The sequence below is a fragment of the Seriola aureovittata genome, chromosome 4 (assembly GCF_021018895.1).
Source record: "Seriola aureovittata isolate HTS-2021-v1 ecotype China chromosome 4, ASM2101889v1, whole genome shotgun sequence".
Taxonomy (NCBI): Eukaryota; Metazoa; Chordata; class Actinopteri; order Carangiformes; family Carangidae; genus Seriola; species Seriola aureovittata.
This window is the reverse complement of record NC_079367.1, coordinates 12342345-12362699: the sequence shown is the minus strand read 5'-3', so window position 1 is coordinate 12362699 and position 20355 is coordinate 12342345. Positions and strand designations below refer to the sequence as shown.

The window sequence follows — 20355 nt, the reverse complement described above, 5'->3', positions numbered from 1 at the left end:
ATTTTCTCCGGCAACTGTCTCTGACTCCTCCCAGTGTAGCCAGCCACTGGCTGGAGCTCCACCAGGCCCCACCCACACCATCAGTAATGAGTTGTTGTGATTTTGATTTTAAAATCTGCACCAGCAGCTGTTATCATACCATTATCAAACAAACATGACATACTGTATAAATCTTTACAAGAATATGAGTGTCTCTTGAGCTGGGCTGGGTGATTCAGGCAACCTCAGGTACAATAATGTTCACAGTCTTACATGATTGAGATGCTTGAAAAACTACTTCAAGACTACTGATTAATATGATATTGCAGAGGCAAATTAAGACAACCAATATGTGTAGAGATAGCATATAGACATTGAAATCATGCTTGTTTGTGTGGGCAGAAACAGACTGGCAATGAACATTGTCTGTAAAGCATATAAATAAACACTATCAGCACTGTCTGATCAGTGATAACGTACAATATGTCATAAATTATTGACTGATGAGTGGGAGGGTTTATTATGCTACTTCTCTCTATGTCACCACACCACAAAATACTCTGGGGTGTAAAACTATTGCTTGGATCAGTTTTGGAAGAGTGGGTGGTAACTGGATAAACAGGGCTGACCCTGCTACTCCCTGGAAGATAAAGGCAAGCAAAAGATCATTTCCTGTCAGTGATTATTCGCATCACGTTATTAAAAAATCAGACTTGCAACAGACTACAAGCCCTTGATCTCAGTCAGTGAGTCTGCATGCCTCAATGCTACCCTCTGCTGTTCAAACATGGGAACCAGAAATCAATACTAGTGTACACAAACTTTTGTCTAAACAGATGCAGTGGTTAAGAAAACAAAAAAGATATAGCAAAGAAAACCAAGTTGGAGGTTTTCATTCTAGTATACATAAAATAAAATATCCTATTAATCACAGTCAGACAAATAAATAATTACCGAACAAACACTCACATTCCTTACTTCAGTAAAAGCACCAAGCACAATGCAAATATACTTAATTAAGAGTAAAAGTCTTTTATTTAAAATCCCACATGAGTAAAACTCGGCTACACTATAGCTACATGCACTTGAAAATTTAAAGTATTCATTCTTGAAAATTGGCTGTTGTGATTAGTATCACATAATATATCAACTTAGGCAACTAGATTTTTAAAACTGAAGTATCAATGTGTAAGAAGCATTTTACTGTTGTAGCTGCTGAAGTTTGAGTTGTTTTTTTATCTACTCTACATACAGTTAAGTAGTCCAGTGGTTCTGAGCCTGGGGTCAGGCTCCCTCCCAAGTGTTACAAAGTAAATCTGGGGCGGGGGTTCGTGAGACGATTAACACAGTAGGGAAAAAAAAAAAAATGATGTTCTGGAACTCAAATCTGTGTTAATTTATTTGGATTTGGTATCCTGTGAAATACTGGAGAGTTCTACTGCAAACAGATGTATGAAACATGACAAGGGGCCACAACCAGGTGCTGCTTTTTTCATATGGGGCCACAAGCCAAAATGGTTGGGGACCACTGGTTTTATCTTTAGCAATGCACTATGGAAAGTAACTAGAAACTGCATATGTCACATAAACGTAGTTGAGTAAAGAGTAGGCCTACAATATTGCTTAAGTGTAGTGTAGCACAGAATAGGCCTAGTGCTTCTTAATTGTATAGTAAATACAGTACATCAGATCACAGTGAGTAGAATCTTCCATTCATGACATAACTAAATATATAATGACAAAATAAATTAAATAACACCAAATGTGTCCACACTATGTCCACATACAGTATGAGCATACTGATGAAGCGAAGAAAAAAAAAAAAAAAAAAAAAAACAGATTAGGGATTAGGAAATCTCGCGAGATTACCGATGTAACGGAGGATTGGGGCTTGGTCTTGAAGTTTTCAGATGCATCTGTAGATGAATCATAACAGCATCAAGATGTCGGGACGATCAGGCCGCGCTGAGACCCGAAGTCGAGCTAAAGATGACATTAAAAAGGTCCTGGCAGCCATCGAGAAAGTGCGCAAATGGTATGTAGGCTGTTTGACGGGCAATATGGAGGGAAATGTGTTAGTACACCGTGGGCTGATATCTGCTGCGTCGCTCAACAAACTTCAGTCGGAAAAGTTAGATGATTGACGGGCCTGTTGACCAATCAATGCCCGCGGTTGACAGAAGAGGCGGAGCTAGCTGAGTTTTTCCGTCGAGAGCTGTCAATATGGCTACAGCCCCACATGTCGCGCGCTGTAATGCGGGCTGTAATCACTTCTTAATGAAATAATAAACCCCCTGCGGTCTTTTCTCGTTATTTTTACAAGCTCGTGTAACGTAAACGAGAGCTATAAGTGAGCATGATAGGATATGTGATTAGCTGTCATCTCTACTGTGGGCAGAGAGGACCGTGAGCCTGTATGTCATGTTACAGATTAATGCTATTAAAGCAGATAATGTGATGTTAGAGCTAAACTGAGCTCCCCTCTAAAATTAGTAAAACTGATTTTATCCCCAGGGAGAAGAAATGGGTGACAGTTGGAGACACATCCCTACGCATATTCAAGTGGGTCCCAGTAACAGAAACAAAGCAGGTGGGGTCCTCTGTCATGAAAACATTACACATACATTTATTTACACACACACACAAACACATATATATATATATATATATATATATATATATGTATATATGTATATATATTCACATATATATGTCTGTTGCTGGTTATAACTTCAGACTTTTATGAATGCCCCGGGTTTATGAATAAGTAGTCTCATTAGATTATCTGCTGTCAGATTTATCGCACCAAATCCACAGGTGGAGATGTTAGAGGATTGAAAGATGTGGTCCTGGAAAACACAAACTCTTTACTGGATTTCACTGGTGAGTTTTTTGGCTGTTGTTAATAAAATAACAGAGCCATTGCAGGTATAATGATATGTATATGCCAAAAAGCCAAAAGAACTACCCAAACTAAAAAAAGAAATTGCTGTCCTCCTTGCTTCAGATGAAAACAGCAACCAGAGCTTTCTGTCGGATGTTTACCAGCCTAAAATGGATAACAGCAGCAGCACCTCCAGCTCGCAGCAGGTCAGCCCTCCACATACCTCCAGCCTCCGAACTGAAGACTCCCAGCCACCGATGCTGGGCCAGGAGAGTGTGGATGGTATGGATGGCTCTTTCGATCATCTTTTCTTATACTTGGGTGTTTACCCATCAATCTCTTGTAATTGATTAGTGGTAACAGTAATTAACGATAACAACACTTGGTTGTGTGTTGTGCTGTGTGTTGTGCTGTCTCTGAGTCTGTTCCCTGTCGAAGCTGCAATAATCAGGCTATAATTCCACTGCTCCTTGTGAATGCAGAGCCGGTTCATTCAGGACAGGAGGGGGCTGATGAGCCTCCTACGCTCATCAAGGAGGACCTTCTTTCATCAGGAACTGTCAGACAGAGTTCCCCAGACATACAGGTTCAAGGCGTCCCTAAACATTTTCCTTGATTGATTCATACCACTGTGGTCTGTTGCATGATGTAAAACTGAGTTTAATTTAAACTAGAATTGTTCCTAACCATGTGAAAACATACATAACATATTTCATATGTTGTTTTTATTTAACAGGAGGAACTGGATGAATCAGGAGCACCTCCTTTAAAGAAGATTTGCACAGGAGAAAATGCTGTTCTAAGATAGCTTATTTATAATCATTTTGTCAAAATGCACATGATACTTGTCTTCAGTTGTCAGATTAGCTAAGCTTTCAAAATTATTGTAAGGTTCTCTTGACATAGCTACGCAGGTATTACTCATTACATTTCAGCAAATGAAAAAAAAAAGTATTTACTGCAGACTCTTTGTTCACTTTTAAAGGTCTTTAAAGTCTGTTTAAAGCGATTTCTGAAATGAATGGAGACGACTTCCCAAACTTTGTGTGGCAAGTCACTGTGGTAGCAGGCGGTGTTTATTTCCATTCACATGCTACAAATGTCCAGTTTTCTGGCAACTAACTGTTTTTTATTTACTCTTTATGCAGTTGAACTTTACTTTTGCATGTTTCCATATTCTGTTGCTTTATTTTTGAGATTTACAGGCCATTTTGAAAAGATGCTAAATGTGTAGCTCTATGGAGATAGATGTTTAGATGTGCTATCATTGTATTAAACATGATGCCCTTTCTGAAACGGGTCTTCTTTTGGCTTATCACATTGAAGAATTAATTCTTTTTTAAATATTTGTAATATAATTTGCCCATGTTTATAACAGAAAGTGTTTTGTAAACCATAATAAATGCTACTTTCCATGTCAATTCATTGATGCTGCAAGTTTCAAATTTATTCACCATAATATCTTTACGAAAATCACTCTACATATATAAAAGTGGGCCAATACAGGGTAACCTATTGTTTAATCATACCTGTTCAAAATACAGCCCAGCCAGTGGGTTTAGAGGTTAATGTGATGATTCAAAGAGGAATGAATGGCACATCAGTTTTCAACAATTACCCGCATCAGTCATGGAGAGGTCCACAGGGTATTACCAGCACATAACCACCTACTGTGTATCTATATATATATATATATATATATATATATATATGAATTAACTTACTACACTACCCACTTAAAATTAATTTCAGCACTTTTTGCATTCTCCACACCTTGCACCACCTGACATTTTTGCCCACTGGCTTGAACATAGTAGTAAGATGTTTATTCATCTTTGCTCAGTTTTGTTGTCCTTTTGTATGTCCAATTCGCAGCTATTGGTACTGTGTTTAAGTACACTGAGAACCACTGGAAACAGGAGTCAAATTCCTTGCATGCACATACTTGGTCAAAAAGGCTGATTGTGATGATTTGTATTGTCATCAGCTGACCTCCAGATTCTGTTTTCTATATGGGCGTGGTTTATGTGAAGGGACTGTCCTAGACTGACAATAGACAGGGCATATCAGCCAATCAGAGGGCGTATCAGACCAATTCGATGAGGGCGCTTGACTGAGAGAGCCAATGAACGTTGGGAGGAGGTGGGGCGCGTGTGCAACGCCGCTTGCTGCCGGGGAAACGGAGTTCTGAGGGTGTAGGGAATTGTGCCGGTGCGCTAGAAACTCCCGCCATTTCGACAAGGAATTAACCTCTTGATTGATGCAGGGTTACTTTTTCGTAACGCTTCCTTACACTCTTATCTGACAGGGAGAAGTTCCGACTGTACGAAAATGCAGCTAAGACAACTGATTGAACGAGAGCAGGCCTAGTTTGCACAGACTTGGGACTGTACAGCGCGCCAGACCTCATGCTGAGCTGAGCTTCGGCTGTTGCCGCGAGTTTGATTTTGGTGTGGTTTTGCATCCTTTCGTGTTCATCCGGAGCTAAAAGTTTACCAACTGTCTCGAGAGACAACTCCAGCAACCTTTTTTACACCCAAGTCATAGCGTGGAACCATCATGACACCACTACTAGAGGAGAGAAGAAGGATGCGATGAGGCGGTTGGCAAGAAGCGCACTGTTATTGTTTTGCAACAAGATAGCGATCCAGCCTACTAGCTAGTCAGCTAGCTGCTACACGTTGGGTGCCGGGCCTGCCGGCGGTAACGTGAACCGTGCTAAGATAATTCGGGACGCTTGGATACATGCTAAGGACATTTTATTGTATATTATTGTACTAAATTGTCTCTAGAAGATCTGATTTTAACGTTGGCACCCGTGCCATCTGAAGATTTGAAATGGCACCGCTTTTGGGCCGGAAACCTTACCCTCTGGCTAAACCGCTAGCCGAGCCACCAGGCCCGGGAGAGGAGGTCTACATCATCGAGCACACCAAGGAGGCCTTCAGGAACAAAGAGTATCCTTTAACATGGTGTTGATGCTCTGTCTCGACTTAGCGAGAGCCAGCCGGCATGCAGTTTGGTTGGTTTTGTCTGCCTGGGTAAAATGATGTCTACTCAGTTACATGCACAGGGCTGTAACCCGGCTTAAAGAAGCTAATTTGATATTACCAGACATTTTCCCCTCGTTTAGTGTTTTCCCGCATGTGTAACACATTGGATGACAAGCCCTGCTAGCCAATATTCACATCGCTTTGCTAATCAACTCGCTACAGCTGGCTATTTCACGAAGCGAGAAAATAAGAGATTTTGTCGGGTACCGTTCTTATGCTTAGCTAAATGTACAGAGCCGCTATAAAAGGCCTTCCTTTCACTTTCTTCTTTTACGGCCCCGCTTTCAGCCACTAATGCTAGCAGAGTTAGCTAGCATGCTACTAACGTTTGATTCCCCATAATGTCACAATAGCCCGTCGTCTGCTCTCATAGGCTGGAGCTAGCTGCTAACGTTAGCACACAAACCTTAGCTACCGGTCTATTTGTGTTTTTGAGTTTACAAAGAGAGAGTACAACAGCTGAGTAACATTTGGTAACTTAGTTAAAAAAGTTTTTTTTGGGTAGATAGTGTCCTGGTGGAACATTCAGGTGACTGTACCTTCTCGTTTAGGAGATGTTTATGTGGAAACTTCAAACTGTCAGCGAGATTATAAAGCTAGCTGCGACAGCTCCAAGTGACACACGTAGTATTAAAAGTGGTCTCGAGATGTTTTTATGGCAACCTAAGTTAGTATAAGTTGTAGTAGATTCGGATTCATGCAGTGACATAGCTATTTTATCCAGCTAACTGTTTGCATCTGACTTTAATATCTGTTATCATCACTATGTGAAGAGCAGCCGAGAGAACCAAAGGCCTTCTGTCTACCTTTCCACATTGCCCTTTTATACTCAGTTTGGCTTGGGAATGTTGTTCTCTTTATTGTTGTGGCTTTTTAGAGTCAAACTTTTCACTCCCATCCCAAAAAAACTCATAGAGGTGTGTTTATTGTCCTTTCGCCCCAAAACTTAATTTCCTCGTTCAAGGTAGCCAATTCCATTTTCCTGTGTTCCCCAGCGTCATCCCTGACCCTTTCCCAGTTTTGAATTTTTATTACACGCTTTAGTACACTTCTCAGAGTATAACTATAGATTAAGTTTTGTTAAGTTGTTATGAAGTCCTGTCTGTGTATGCTGGGTGCAGCTTTGCCCCAACCTGTTATTAAACTTTTGGCATCAGTGACACTCATTTGTCAACAATAGACCTTAAATGTCTTGCTGGTAATGAATAAGCAAATGGCCAAACAGGCAACTGTTTACATGTGAATATTGTAAGTTACCTTGACAAAATGACTACAGAGAGTATGAGGCACGCTTGCAGAGGTATGATGAGCGCATCTGGACATGCAAGAGCACTGGAAGCAGCCAGCTGACGCATAAAGAAGCATGGGAGGAGGAACAAGAAGTCACCGAACTGTTAGTATCTCAGCCAGAGTTTGTGTGTGTGTGCATGTTCACGATTCCGTTCAGCCATCATAACGAGCTGTTAGTGCACTCTTAGCTCAGTGCAATCCACAGCCTATACACATAACATATACATAACACATTCAGATGTCCAGTAAAGCCTATATGTGTAAACCTTTACTGGTAATTTAGATGCACATGCCCAAAAATGCAGATTAGCCTCTTCTACAGAAGCTCAGTGCTATCATGAAAGAGCCATACTCTCCCAGTGAAGGTCACAAGGCTTGCTGCGTTGCTATGATTGGATAAATCTGGTGCTCCTCCTCTCATTCTATTTCGAGGGTGTGTGATTGAGTCATCCTTGAATCTGCAGTGGCCTGGTGAAAGCTTCCTTATTCTGATCTGCAAAGGGAAGAATAAAGACAAAAACATTAGACTAGTCCAGCTGATATCTTCATAAATTCACTTATCACCTACCAGGTGTAAATACATAGTATTGTTTTTGTGCAGTCAGCAAGAAGAAGGTGACCTAAACTATATATGTGGCCCAAAGAGATGCCGCAGCAAAGTCAGGGCAGAGCAGTGCTCAGCTGCCCAGAGCTCAAGTCACTCAGGATCCTGAGCTGTATTTAAGCCCTGTCTAATTATATCAGCCAAGAGACTTTACTCCCCCTACTGGCCACTCTCAGCCCTTTGTTGTCCTGTTATGTAATGCTGTAGTCCCTGTTATGGCTGCAGGCCAAAAATCTAAACAGTGTGAAAGAAGTCTTGCCATGAATAGAGTGTATCACACCCATGATCGAATCCAATTTATTTCTGACGTGACAACTAAGCTTGTTTTTAAATGCCATCAGGACATTAAAAACAGTGTCTCACTTTATACGTAATGAAGTCCAGCACTAAATGATAGGAATGCAAAAACTATATTATACTTTGTTTTCATTTACTTTTTTTTTTTTTTTTGTTGTACCAATCTCCCCTCATGCTCCATTTGCAGGCTTCAGGAGGAGTATCCCCAGTGGTTTGAGAAGCCGGTCCTGGAGATGGTCCACCACAACACAGTGTCTTTAGACAAACTGGTTGAAATGGCCTGGGTGGAAATCCTTACCAAGTATGCTGTGGGTGAAGAGTGCGACTTCCTGGTCAGTTTAACTTCTTAAATTTCTAAATTTGTGTGTTAAATATGGCTGTTATATAACTTTGTATTTAGATCATATGATGATCAGACTCATAACATAAGCAGTGTTATGCTGCGTTAACTATCCCGCTTCAAATATTATATTAAGAGGACCATACATACGTTTTTTTCATCATCATTCACAGCTAATTATGCATACCTAAAAGTATTGCTGAGCATTTAGCAAAACATTCCATATATTTTTGTATTTATGTTCTGCCTCACTAGCAGCCATTTGCTTCAGTTGCTTTCATCTAGTCTTAAAACTGTAATTACCATACAAAACTTTAATGCAGTAGAGAACATTTTTATAAAATGACAAACCTGCATAAGATCTAACTGAAACCCATCCTAGTGGAAGGGCAGGGATAAGCGGACGTTTAATTGGAAACTTCCTGTTGGTGTATTGTCTTCAGGTGGGGAAAGACAAAAGTTTGCAAGTGAAAGTAGTGAAGATCCACCCCCTAGAAAATCCAGAGGGCGAGACAGGGGAGAAGAAGCTCGAAGGTGCCTGTGACTCTCCATCCAGCGACAAGGAGAACGCAAGTCAGGAAAACCAGAGAAAGGAGCCTCTTCCCCGAGAGGAAGAAAACAGGAGGGAGAGTCTCAGTGAGTACAAATCAAAATGGTATATATGGTATTTTTTCCAGGCGTTGGTTCATTAAAAATACGTGATCAGTAGATTGGAATTAATGCGTCTAGTCACTGATCACCTATGGTTAATACTCTGGTGTCTACGACTGAGAGAAGCACGGTGTGCTGTGTAGTCCCACCTCCTACCTTGTTCACTGCGCCAGCGCACAACAGGCCACCAAAACAAAACAACATGTCAGCCGTGTGGAACTTTTACAAAGTGTGTGAGACTGATGTACCGTATGACATCTGCAATGCATGCTGAAAATGATTCGTATCGGTCAATCTCAATCATATTGGTATTGGTATTGGTGGCAAAAAAAACATGTTAGCTGGATTCCTACTTTTTTTTCTTACAATGTTTTGCCTCTTATCAGGTGACAGAGCACGACGTTCTCCAAGGAAACTTCCCACTGCCACGAAGGAAGAGAAGAAGAAGTGGGTAATGCCCAAATTCCTTCCTCACAAGTACGATGTGAAGCTCATCAACGAGGATAAGGTTTGTATCACGTTACTGGCAGTCAACAAATGTTTGCCATGTTGCTTTCAGATAAAGTTAAGTCTTGAAACCTATGACTGTTTGTTACTCTTATGTTTTTCTGTGCTACAACTGATGATGATTTTTGGTATTCTTGCCCACAGTCAGTCTCTGAAAAATGCCACGTTGGGTTCATTATTTGTTATGGTCTTGCATTTTTGAAAGAAAGTGATTTTAATCCTTTGAACTGACTTCTCTTCCAGGTGATCAGTGATGTCCCTGCAGACAGTCTTTACAGAACAGAGCGCCCTCCAACCAAGGAGATCATGCGCTATTTCATTAGGCACTATGCTCTGAGGCTGGGCATGGGAGAGAGTGCTCCCTGGGTGGTCGAGGATGAACTGGTGAAAAAGTTTAACCTTCCCAGCAAATTCAGTGACTTTCTTCTTGATCCACACAAGGTAATTTACTCAAGTTAGGTTTTCTGCATATTGATTTATTTAAAAATGTTGCTTGTTCTTCGCTCACACTCTTTTTGTTTGGTTAAAGTTTTTAGCAGAGAATCCCTCGACAAAGCGTAAGAGTTTGACATCTCCAGAGGGTAAACCAAGTAAGAAGCTCAAGACCTCTGACACAACAGGAGAGGATTCAGGAAATGAAAAGGGAGAGAAGAAAAGGAAAAAGAAGAAAGATGCTTTAGGCATGCCCCTTAGTCCTACTATCTGGGGCCACATGCAGGTGAGCAGGCTTCTATGTACATGATTAAGTTTTGTAAGGATAGTAAATACTGATTATGGGGGTCCTTTTAATAGTCAAAGCTTTGGTTAATGGGCTCATGTTGTCTGTATTTCAGAAAATAAAAATGAATGGTTCTCCACTCAAGGTTAAGAACTCAGGAACCCCTAAGAAAGGAGAAGGCAAAGGCTCTACAACCTCCACTCCAAAATCAGGCAGAAAGTCCGGCGACAAGAAAGAAGGAAAGAAAACTGGAAAGAGCGGTGATAAGAAGCTCAATGTGCTCAAAGCTTCTAAAAAGGATGGTAAAGCTGGTGCTAAGACACCGAAGATGAAGCAGATGACTCTGCTGCATCTGGCTAAAAGCACCTCTGCTGGGAGCCCTAAGAAGAGAGCCCGTAGCACTGGAATGGGCACACCTAAACTGGGGAAGCCACTGCACCCGATGGCTCTCCACCTCCTTCGTTATTATAAGGAGAATAAAGGCAAAGAGGACAAAAAGAACTCCCTCTCCTCCCTCATCTCCAAGGCTGCAAAGACCTTATCCCCAGATGATCGTGGCCGTCTGCCAGAGGAGCTCAGGGAGCTGGTGCAGAAACGCTGGGAGCTTCTGGAGCAAAAGAAACGATGGGCAGCCATGAGTGAAGAGGAAAGGCAGGAAGAGATGAAGAAGCGGCGTGAGGAACTCAAAGAGAAACTGCGAGAAAAGGCCAAGGAGAGACGCGAGAAGGAGATGCTGGTCCGCCGCGAACAATCACGTAGATACGAGGACCAGGAGATCGAAGGTGGCAAGACCCTGCCGACGTTCAAGCTTGTAGACATGCCTGAGGGGTTGCCTAACACCCTGTTCGGTGACGTGGCCATGGTCGTGGACTTCCTGCACTGCTATGCAGGGCTGTTGATGCCAGATGATCAATATCCCATCACAGCAATGGCTCTGATGGAAGCGTTGGCCGGGGAACGGTCCGGCTTCCTCTACCTGAACCGTGTGTTGGTGGTGCTGCTCCAAACGCTGCTGCAGGATGAGCTGGCAGAGGGCTACAATGAGCTGGATATGCCCTTATCTGAGATCCCCCTTACCATGCACTCAGTGTCCGAGCTGGCACGGTTGTGTCTGCGACCATGCGATGCTCATGGTGAGGAGAGTGGCAAGGGCTCAGAGGACTTGGGGCCCATGGGGGGCTTTGATGATGTGGTAACCAGTGAGTTCCTGGAGAAGCTTGAGACAATCGAGGTGTTTGAGCTGAGCCCCGAGGAGAAGGTCAGCCTGCTGGTGGCGCTGTGCCACCGCATCCTCATGACCTACTCAGTGGAAGACCATGTCGATGAAATGCAGCAGCGGTCAGCTGAGTTGTGGAAGGAGCGCCTGGCTATGCTGAAAGAAGTCAATGATCGCAAGAAGGCTGAGAGGAAGAGGCGGAAGGAGATGGAAGGCAAGGGTAGGCGAGCATCACCACGGAGCTTTATGTGTAGTTGTTATGTAGCAGTGAAACTAATGAGAAGACCTCGCTCTTTTAACCACTAAAAAGCTCACAAATCAAAAAGCTTCTTGAACTGTGGGTTTATTATGAATACATTCTGATAATTAGTTTTTGTTTAAAAAAAAAAAAAAAAAAAAAAAAGGCAGAGAAAAGAGAATCCTTCAGCCTGTCTTTAGTCAAATACATACAAATACAAGTTGGTACCAATATATATATTTTTTTTAAATTTAATTATCTTTTTTATTTGTCTCAAAGGTGAAAAGAAAAAAGAGGGGGGTTCTAAGAAGGAGGCCAAAAAAGAAGTAAAGGTGGAGCAGGAGCCAGAGCCAGAGGACATGATCAGCTCAGTGAAGAGCCGGCGGCTGATGGCAATGCAGGCCAAGAAGGAGAAGGAGGAGATGGACAGGCAGAACAAAGGTAAACTTCACCGCAGGGCGTGGAACAGTTCAAATGTGACTTTAAAAAAAAACATGAGCTTTGAAACGTGGTTAGTGCGAGACACATCATTTCTGGTTTTGTTCGATTCGTATACAGCTTGTCCGACACTGGGATCTTGTAGTGATGTGACTCATTGAGAGCAATGCCAGACAGATTATCATTTCATACATTGTGATGCAGAGCGTATGGAGAAGGAGGCTGAAGAAGAGCGGATGCGTAAACAGAGGGCTGCTGCAGAGAGGGCCTTCCAGGACGGGATAACCAAAGCCAGACTTGTCATGCGCAGGACCCCGCTGGGTACAGACAGAAATCATAACAGGTGAGTGCTGCACACAAACAGTGGTTGATTATTTACAGATAAATGGAAACCCTTTTAATGACTCCAGTAAATTATAACCATGTTTGCTGGATGTGTTTGTTCAGATACTGGCTTTTCTCCGATGTGGTTCCTGGTCTGTATATTGAGAAAGGCTGGGTGCATGAAAGCATCGACTACAGCTTCACCCCTCCACCTGAAGAAAAACCAGCTGAGCCTGAAGAGGAGGAGGATGGTGCTCATGACTCACAAGGTACAGTATTTAAGTTGTTATCAAATTGTCTAAATGTTTTTTCTATCAATATTCGTACTGCCATCAAAAGTTCTGCAACTTGTGTCTTTTTTATGTTTTGTTAGATTATTTTTTTCTGCTTTGTAGTCGTAGAAATGTATGTATTATAATTTTGACATGATGAACTGTTATGTTGTAGGAACTGAAAAGGATGATGGTAGCATAGATGGTGCTATTAGTGAAGCAGCCCAGCAGGGAGCAGCAGCAGACGTCTGTATAGAAACCACTGTTCCAAAACAGGGACAGAACCTCTGGTAAGAGCTGTGCCTCTTTCTTTCTCTTTCTCTTTCTGTATTCTCTTTCATTCGAATGATTTCACCCTTTTTTCCTTTTGACACTGTCGTCTCCATATAAATAATTTTCTGCCTTTTTGATCCAGGTTCATATGTGACAACCCAGCTGACCTGGAAGAACTGGTGGAAGGTCTTCATCCTCAGGGGGTCAGAGAGAGTGAACTGAAGGCGAAGATACAAAGCAGGTAAATGCATTTTCACTGCACTTCTTATACGTTGCATTCCTGGCTTTCAGGGATCTGTTGTTGGGAGGTTGCAAAATTCAGTAAAAAAAACAGTAGCAGCAAAGTTGTAGATATGGGTAATGCAGGTTACTTAAAAAAACTAAAGTAAAAATAATAATGTTTAGAATGGAAACATGTTGAATACATATGCAAAGACATATAAGCAAGCAAACATGCACATTATTGGTTTTGATACTGCTCCAGGATGACCAGAAGAACAGCGCAGTGTTTCCTTTACAGAGAAGACAAACTTCAATGTAAAGTAAATGTAAAGCTAAATACAAAGCTCTTCTTTCCATGTTTAGGTATCAGGACATCGTCCACTCCATCCATCTGACACGTAAGGCCAGACTGGGCCTCAGGACTTGTGATGGCTACACAGAGCTGCTCAAATATCTGTGCAGTGACATTCAGGAGGTGGCTTCACGGCTCCAGAAGGGAGGCCTGGGATACCTGGATGACAACATAGACATCGAAGATCGGGTGATTAGTTTGTTTAACTATTATGTGCACTGAAGAATGAGAAATGTATGTTGTCTATGATGGTCAATCAATAATTGGTGTGTGTTCAGCTCACAGCTGATATATTCATCTTTGTCAGTGCGTGAATCTTGAACTTGTGTCATCGTCTGTACACAGTTGAAAGACACGCAGAGCTTGAAAGACTTTGGCGAGTGCATCATCACCATTCAGGCCTGTGTAATCAAGAAGTTCCTGCAGGGATTCATGGCACCTAAACAGAAAAAGAAGAAAAAGCACGGAGGTGAAGAAAGCAGCAAGGCTGAAGAGGTGGATGAGGAGAAGAGACTGGCAGAGGAGGCGAGGGTAAGAAAGAGAGTTGTTTGTGTTCGGTTTTAACTTGTGACAAATGACGACAAGTCATTGACTGCTGTTATAATAAGGATTTTAGTCATGCACATTTGCAGTTATTAACCACAGCAACTGCATAAATGTCATCTGTTAAGCACAGTGCTATGTTGAACTTTTCCTCTTAGGTAGCTACAGCGGTAGAGAAGTGGAAGACAGCTATCAGAGAGGCCCAGACCTTCTCCCGCATGCATGTACTGCTGGGAATGTTGGACGCTTGCATAAAGTGGGACATGTCTGCTGAGAACGCTCGCTGCAAAGTCTGTCGCAGGAAAGGTAAGGACTGATTTCAACTGCTGTCTTTTAAAGTCAGAAATTTTAAAGAATACCTGTACCAAACAAGTTATTTGCAGCAGATGAAAGAATCATAGCTTTCCGTATTTTTGACTATAATTACATGTTCAAAAACCTGTAACAGGATGGGTAAGAGTACCTGAGAGACCACAACTGAACCAGAGTAACCCTGGTCCACTGTGTTTTTTGGTCAATACAACGATCTGATGTCTTTTCTAACCAATTTACTGATTTACATGGTCAGTCAGTCCTGTTTGAGTGAGGCAGTGCTACACTACCCAACCAGCCTTGTGCTCCCTGTCTAGTGCTCAGGCAGAGCCCATCTGTGCTGCAGCTGATGGAGTCTAGGCCCAGATCCAGACAGGGCAGCATCAGCAGCAGGCTCAAAGCAGAACAGACAAGTAGTGTCAGGCAGGTCTACATACAGAGCCGGCAGCTCCGCAGGACAACAGGTGAACCTGTAGTGATAAGATGACAATGAGAACTTAATTACTTGCACAGCAACAGAGACGAACAAGGAAGATGAGGACAAGTAAGACAGAAAGACGAAAATGTAGGAATACTTAGTAAATATTAGGTGAAATGGATAAGAAAAACCCTTGAGCTCAGTCTAATGATTTATACTGACGTCTTCCAGGTGACGATGAGAAACTTATCCTCTGTGATGAGTGTAACAAGGCCTTCCACCTGTTCTGTCTGCGACCGGCCCTGTACCGCATCCCTCACGGAGAGTGGCTGTGTCCTGCCTGCCAGCCCACTGTGGCCAGACGTGGCTCCCGGTCAAGGTAACTGTCCGCCCAACACTGTTTGAGTTGTCCCATCTTAAAGCACCATTTTAATCTGTGTCCTGACTCAACTAGCTAGTCCCTGTGGGTTGTCACAGCTAAAACAACATTGTAATCATTATACATCTATCTCCCAGAAATGAGTGCTGTGGGACATTTACAGTGACAATCTGTATGCGCACAAGTAATGCTGTTTCATATTTTTTTTGAAAAAACAAAAAACAGACTAAAACAAAATGGGGGGGGGATTCATCTCCTTTTTTCTGATGAGAAACTTCAGACTTCACAAAAGCCAGGCTACTGTCATTGTAACCAGTGCTGAACTCCATACAAAATGATTGCAAAAACGAATAGAGCTGTGGTATCCTCTCTGTTGCAGGAATTACAACCAAGACACAGAGGAAGAAGAGGATGAGGAGGAGTCTGAAGAGGAAGACTCTGAAGTAGAGGAGGACGATGAGGACGACAGCGACTACAGAACCACTAGGCACGGATGTGAGTATCAGAGGAAATTACGTCCTGGTTTCGCAATATTGTCTCAACTCGGTGATCACAAGGGATCTAACCTAACTCTAACCCTCATGTCACACATTTCCCTGAGTACATCAGTTAAAAGATGGTGATGAATATGACCAAATATTCCAGTCTGTCCAGGTGATCATTGACATTTTATATGTACCTACTCAAAACTGGAATCCTTGTGCCATCAATAGATGAAATTTTTCTGTTAAACACTATGGCACAAAATAAAATAAAAAAAATTTAATTGAATAAAAGGGATGTCCAAAGAGATATATCACAGATCATTTGAAAAATGCTGGTCCTTGGGGCTGAAGTTTTGGGAATGAGAGGAATGCTGATGGGGAATTTCAGCCCCTGTCTCTATTGTCTGTGTGTTGTCATGTAGCACAGCTCAGGTCTGGATCTTCCTTTGAAGCCATGTCTCACTCTGGCTTCACTTAGAGTATGTGGCAGGATGATCCCTGTCTGTCAGTTCAGGCCTGCATGTTAAGGTCAACGATTAAGAAGTTTAGCGCATTGATGCCTAATAGTCAAAGAGAAGATGGCAGTGCACCTATGAACAGATTATGGTTCTCAGACTGTGTGATAATCCACTGACAGTCTAGGGCTCAAGTCCATGGTGGCCTGGGATTGGTTTGGTTCACTGACAAATTAAACATTAACTTGATATTTTAGATTCCAGAAGCAGAACTGCAGCATATCCATGACGTTAATTTCTGTTTATTTTTCTTGTTTCTCTACAGTGAGATCAAGGAAGAAAAATAAGCAGACTTCATCACGGCAGAAAAGTTCAAAAAGTAAATCCAAGAAGCAGTCGTCTAGTAGTCAGAGCAGCAAACAGAGGGCCGGCCCCAACAGCCCTGCAGACATTGATGACCTGGTAAGAAACCGTAAGGATTGAAGTAGGAAACGTGATGGCAGGAGTTCATTTGTATTTCACAAACCTGCAGACATTTGAAAATTTGCATTGAGAACATAAAATAAATCAGTTTTGTATTATTGCTTTTTTTCTGATTGTTGCCTGTGTGTGCGGTTCCTGCAGGTGCGACAGAGTTCCCAGTCAGGAGTACGCAGGCAGGCGCTGGAACTGGAGAGGTGTGAGGAAATCCTCAAGAAACTGACGAAATTCCGCTACAGCTGGCCTTTCAGGTGAGCAGCGAGCATAATCTGCATGCGTGAAAATAAAATTAGTATTCAGTGTAGTGAGTACACTGACTCTTGAGCAACCACACATTGTTTGGAGTAGTTAACACTAACTGTAATAACTGAACCTCTTCAAACAAGGGGTGTCTAATTCATCCCTGGTATGTCCAAGCCCAGAGCTTCTCAGGCAACACTTCCTTCTAGGCAGTGCACTGACCATAATGAGCCCAGATACGTTGTAAATACGTTGAATTGGATTATAATCTTTTGTTTTAGTTGTTGTACATTGACATGACCTGCTACCGGAATGACTGACAAAGTTTAGACATCATGAATTGATCTGATCCTTAGCGTTGAGTCTCACGTGGCCCTCGGCTCACGCTCTGCCCCTTTTTCAGGGAGCCCGTGTCCGCCGAGGAGGCAGAGGACTACTTGGACATCATCTCTCAGCCCATGGATTTCCAGACGATGCTGGGAAAGTTCAGCCAGGGTTCGTATCGTCACGCCCAGGACTTCCTGGAAGACATCAAGCTGGTCTTCTCCAACGCAGAGGAGTATAACCAGCAGGGCAGCACCGTGCTCTCCTGTATGGTCAAGACGGAGCAGACCTTCACCGAGCTGCTCCAAAAGCTGCTGCCTGGCCTCAGCTACCTCCGCCGGCGTTCACGCAAACGAGTCAGCCAAGCCCCAGCAACATCTGAGGAAGACGAGGAAGAAGAAGATGTTGAGGAGGCGGAGGAGGAAGAGGAGGAGGAAGAGGAGGAGGAGGATGAAGAGCAGGAAGAGGAGCCGAAGAAGAAGATGCAGAATGGCAAATCAAACAGTAAGAAAAGCAGAAATTGTCGAGGACGGAGGGATGAGGAGAGCGAGAGTGAGGAAGAACAAGAAGAGGAGGAGGGGGATGATGAGGAGGAGGATGACGAGGAGGGTGATGATGATGGAAGGAGGAGAAGTAAGCGGACCTCTGCCACCTCAGGCAGGAAAGATTACAGGGAGCCGGATAGCGATGGTGAGCGGGACACACGGAGAACTCGTCAGCGGGGGGGCCGGGGTGACGCAGGGGGGGCGAGCAGCGACGATGACCGGTCCAGCCAGCAGCGACATTCCAAGAGGCAGAAACGCTCATGAAGTCCAGGGTGCTTTTTGTTGTTTTTGTCGTCTCTTTGCTTTAAAAATCTTTTGTCCCGCTCCTTTTTAAGAGAAAAAAAAAAAGAAAAGGAAAAAAAAAAAAGCTCGAGACCCCTCCATCTCCTCCCACAGCCAGCGGGGCTCAATCCTCAGAAGGACTCTTTTGTTTTATTGAATTTATGTTCATATTTTGAAAAACGACAAAACTGATTTATATTTGTAACATGTTTAATATTGGTGATGCTTTTTTTCCAACCAAGAAAAGAGGTAATGGAGAGGTCCTCATAGCTCTTAAGACTCTTTGATTTGAATTTCAGTTCCAAGTTGACAACCTTACATACATTGCTTTGTTTTTTACCTTTGCTCTCCCCATGCACCAGTACATCGTAATCAGATATATGTCCTCATTCATAGTCCAGCCATCATCTTTACTGGGGTGTTTCAGGATAGTTGTCCAGCTGTAAAATGTTTGTCCCACCCACATCTCTGTTACAAGTCATCATGTTTTCACTGACTAACAGTACTTCTTAAAGAGATGGTGTCAATGTAGCTGAAACCCTCTTTCTTGGCTTAGAAACAGCACTGATGGCTGATTATGAATTTTTCTGTCACCTGTAAATCGCTCTTACTACTAAGTATCTTGCCACCAAGATTATCTTTGGTCAAATGCAAGTCTATAGATAAACATGATAGGATTTTACTAGTTGTAGTAGTTGTTTTCCAGCCCAGGTTCAGATTTCTTGTGAAAAGTCGAGTCGAGACTGCAGATCAGTGTGTAGTCACATCATTTTAATGCAAGAAGAAAAGAGAGAAAAAAAAAAATCATCTCAGCTCTCGGTGCCAAGCTTCGAGTCTCATTCTTGGTGCGTAGAGCTGACCAGCCTTTCCTCCTCTGTAGTGCCCTGCCACTTTAAAAAGAACCGGTACCTCAATGCTCCGTCAGTTTGCACTCCTGTGTAAAGTGCGCCTACTATGCCAGCAGCTGCAGGACCATACTTTATTGAATTTTGTGCATAAACATTTGTAAACAGTGTTTAAAACAACAAATGTGATGTTTGTTAAAAAAAAAAAAAAAACGGGCATTTTTGAATATTTGATATTTTTTGCACATTTTATTTGGTATTGTAAATGATAACTTGATGATCTTATTCACATCCAATAAATTGCAAGGTTTAACCAGGGCTCTCGTAGTCAATACAGAAAACATGTCAGAGTTATTGTAGTTTTCATTGTCGCAGCAGAAACCATCACTTGCTTGTACATTTTGTAACAAACCCCTAATGCCCCCTGTCATTCCTTAATGTGGAATTGGTGACACAAATGTTGTGGCTTAAAGCAACAAGGTAAATGAAGGTTTCCCAGCATGTCCTGGTTCAGTCACCAGGTGGTGCTCTCTTCCTGCTCTTTGTCCCAGCATTTTCCAAGTATTACAGTGATACTGCTGTGTTTGCTGGGCTGCTGTAACACCTGACTGCCACAGGTTTGTGCTCTCACTGTCCATTAAAGCAGGGGAGCTCCATAGTGCTGGTATATTTTGACTTTTGTAGTAACTTCTAAACAGGGGGCAGGAAAACTGCTGCAGCAAATTGTTTTCATTTTGAATCAGACAAAACATTTAAATGAAAACTTTTTTGAATGTGCAGCAGTTTCTCTAATTTGTATCGAGGTGTATATATACATATATACATACTGATAAGGCAGTGGTTGGTTTGCCCTCTTCTGTCTGTACTGTGCTGTGTTGTTCTCCTGTTTTTCTAGTGCTGTTATCATCAAAACTTTACTGATTTCATTCGGCCACTGATTGTTTTTTTGTTTTTTTTTTACCCCCCACGCCCCTTCATTATTTTTGTTTCAATTCGGCTTTGTTCCTGACATGAAGCAAAAGGTGACTGCCCCTCTCAAAATGAGACCTGACTGTAAATGCTTTCTTTATTCTTGGAGGAACTGCAAAAGTCTTTTACACTTCCTTTTTTATATATATATTTATAGTCTCTAAAGTTGGGTTTGGGCAGGTTCGGAGGATTTACATGTAAAGAATTTCCAATAAAGGCTATGGACGAAGACCGTAGTTCTCCCTGTTTTATTTGTTGAGCTGATGAGCATCCCCAGGTCAGACTGACAGACATCACTGCCATCTGTAAACCTTGTTATTAAAACGATGAACGATGAACAGGGAGCAAAACGGGTTAGCCGTGACCACCAACTGATGTCTAATTTTACTTTTTAATAAAATATCAAACGGTTGTCTTTTC

General features: G+C 42.4%; 2 protein-coding genes across 5 annotated transcripts; both read left to right on the top strand.

Moving 5' to 3' along the window:
• Positions 1–1848: 1848 nt before the first annotated feature.
• Positions 1849–4288, top strand: bcl7bb (BAF chromatin remodeling complex subunit BCL7B b). The gene is made up of 6 exons (XM_056374244.1): positions 1849–2014; positions 2494–2569; positions 2775–2862; positions 2987–3145; positions 3346–3449; positions 3600–4288. The coding sequence occupies exons 1-6, from the start codon at positions 1902–1904 to the stop codon at positions 3669–3671; spliced, it is 612 nt and encodes a 203-aa protein (XP_056230219.1). The 5' UTR covers positions 1849–1901; the 3' UTR covers positions 3672–4288.
• A 756-nt stretch (positions 4289–5044) lies between these two features.
• On the top strand, positions 5045–20355 carry baz1b (bromodomain adjacent to zinc finger domain, 1B). Of its 4 annotated transcripts, none has more exons than XM_056373941.1 (22): positions 5045–5820; positions 7193–7309; positions 8295–8439; positions 8891–9083; positions 9485–9606; positions 9849–10046; positions 10135–10323; positions 10469–11759; positions 12057–12218; positions 12420–12558; positions 12663–12808; positions 12987–13101; positions 13227–13325; positions 13670–13847; positions 14004–14189; positions 14360–14507; positions 14831–14977; positions 15163–15310; positions 15690–15805; positions 16576–16712; positions 16875–16981; positions 17374–20355. In XM_056373941.1, exons 1-22 carry the CDS (start codon positions 5702–5704, stop codon positions 18101–18103), a joined length of 4932 nt encoding a protein of 1643 aa, XP_056229916.1. In that variant the 5' UTR covers positions 5045–5701; the 3' UTR covers positions 18104–20355. The 4 variants fall into 4 exon arrangements, with proteins under 4 accessions (XP_056229916.1, XP_056229915.1, XP_056229914.1 ...); XM_056373940.1 differs by having other exon boundaries at positions 10439–11753; XM_056373939.1 differs by having other exon boundaries at positions 10439–11759.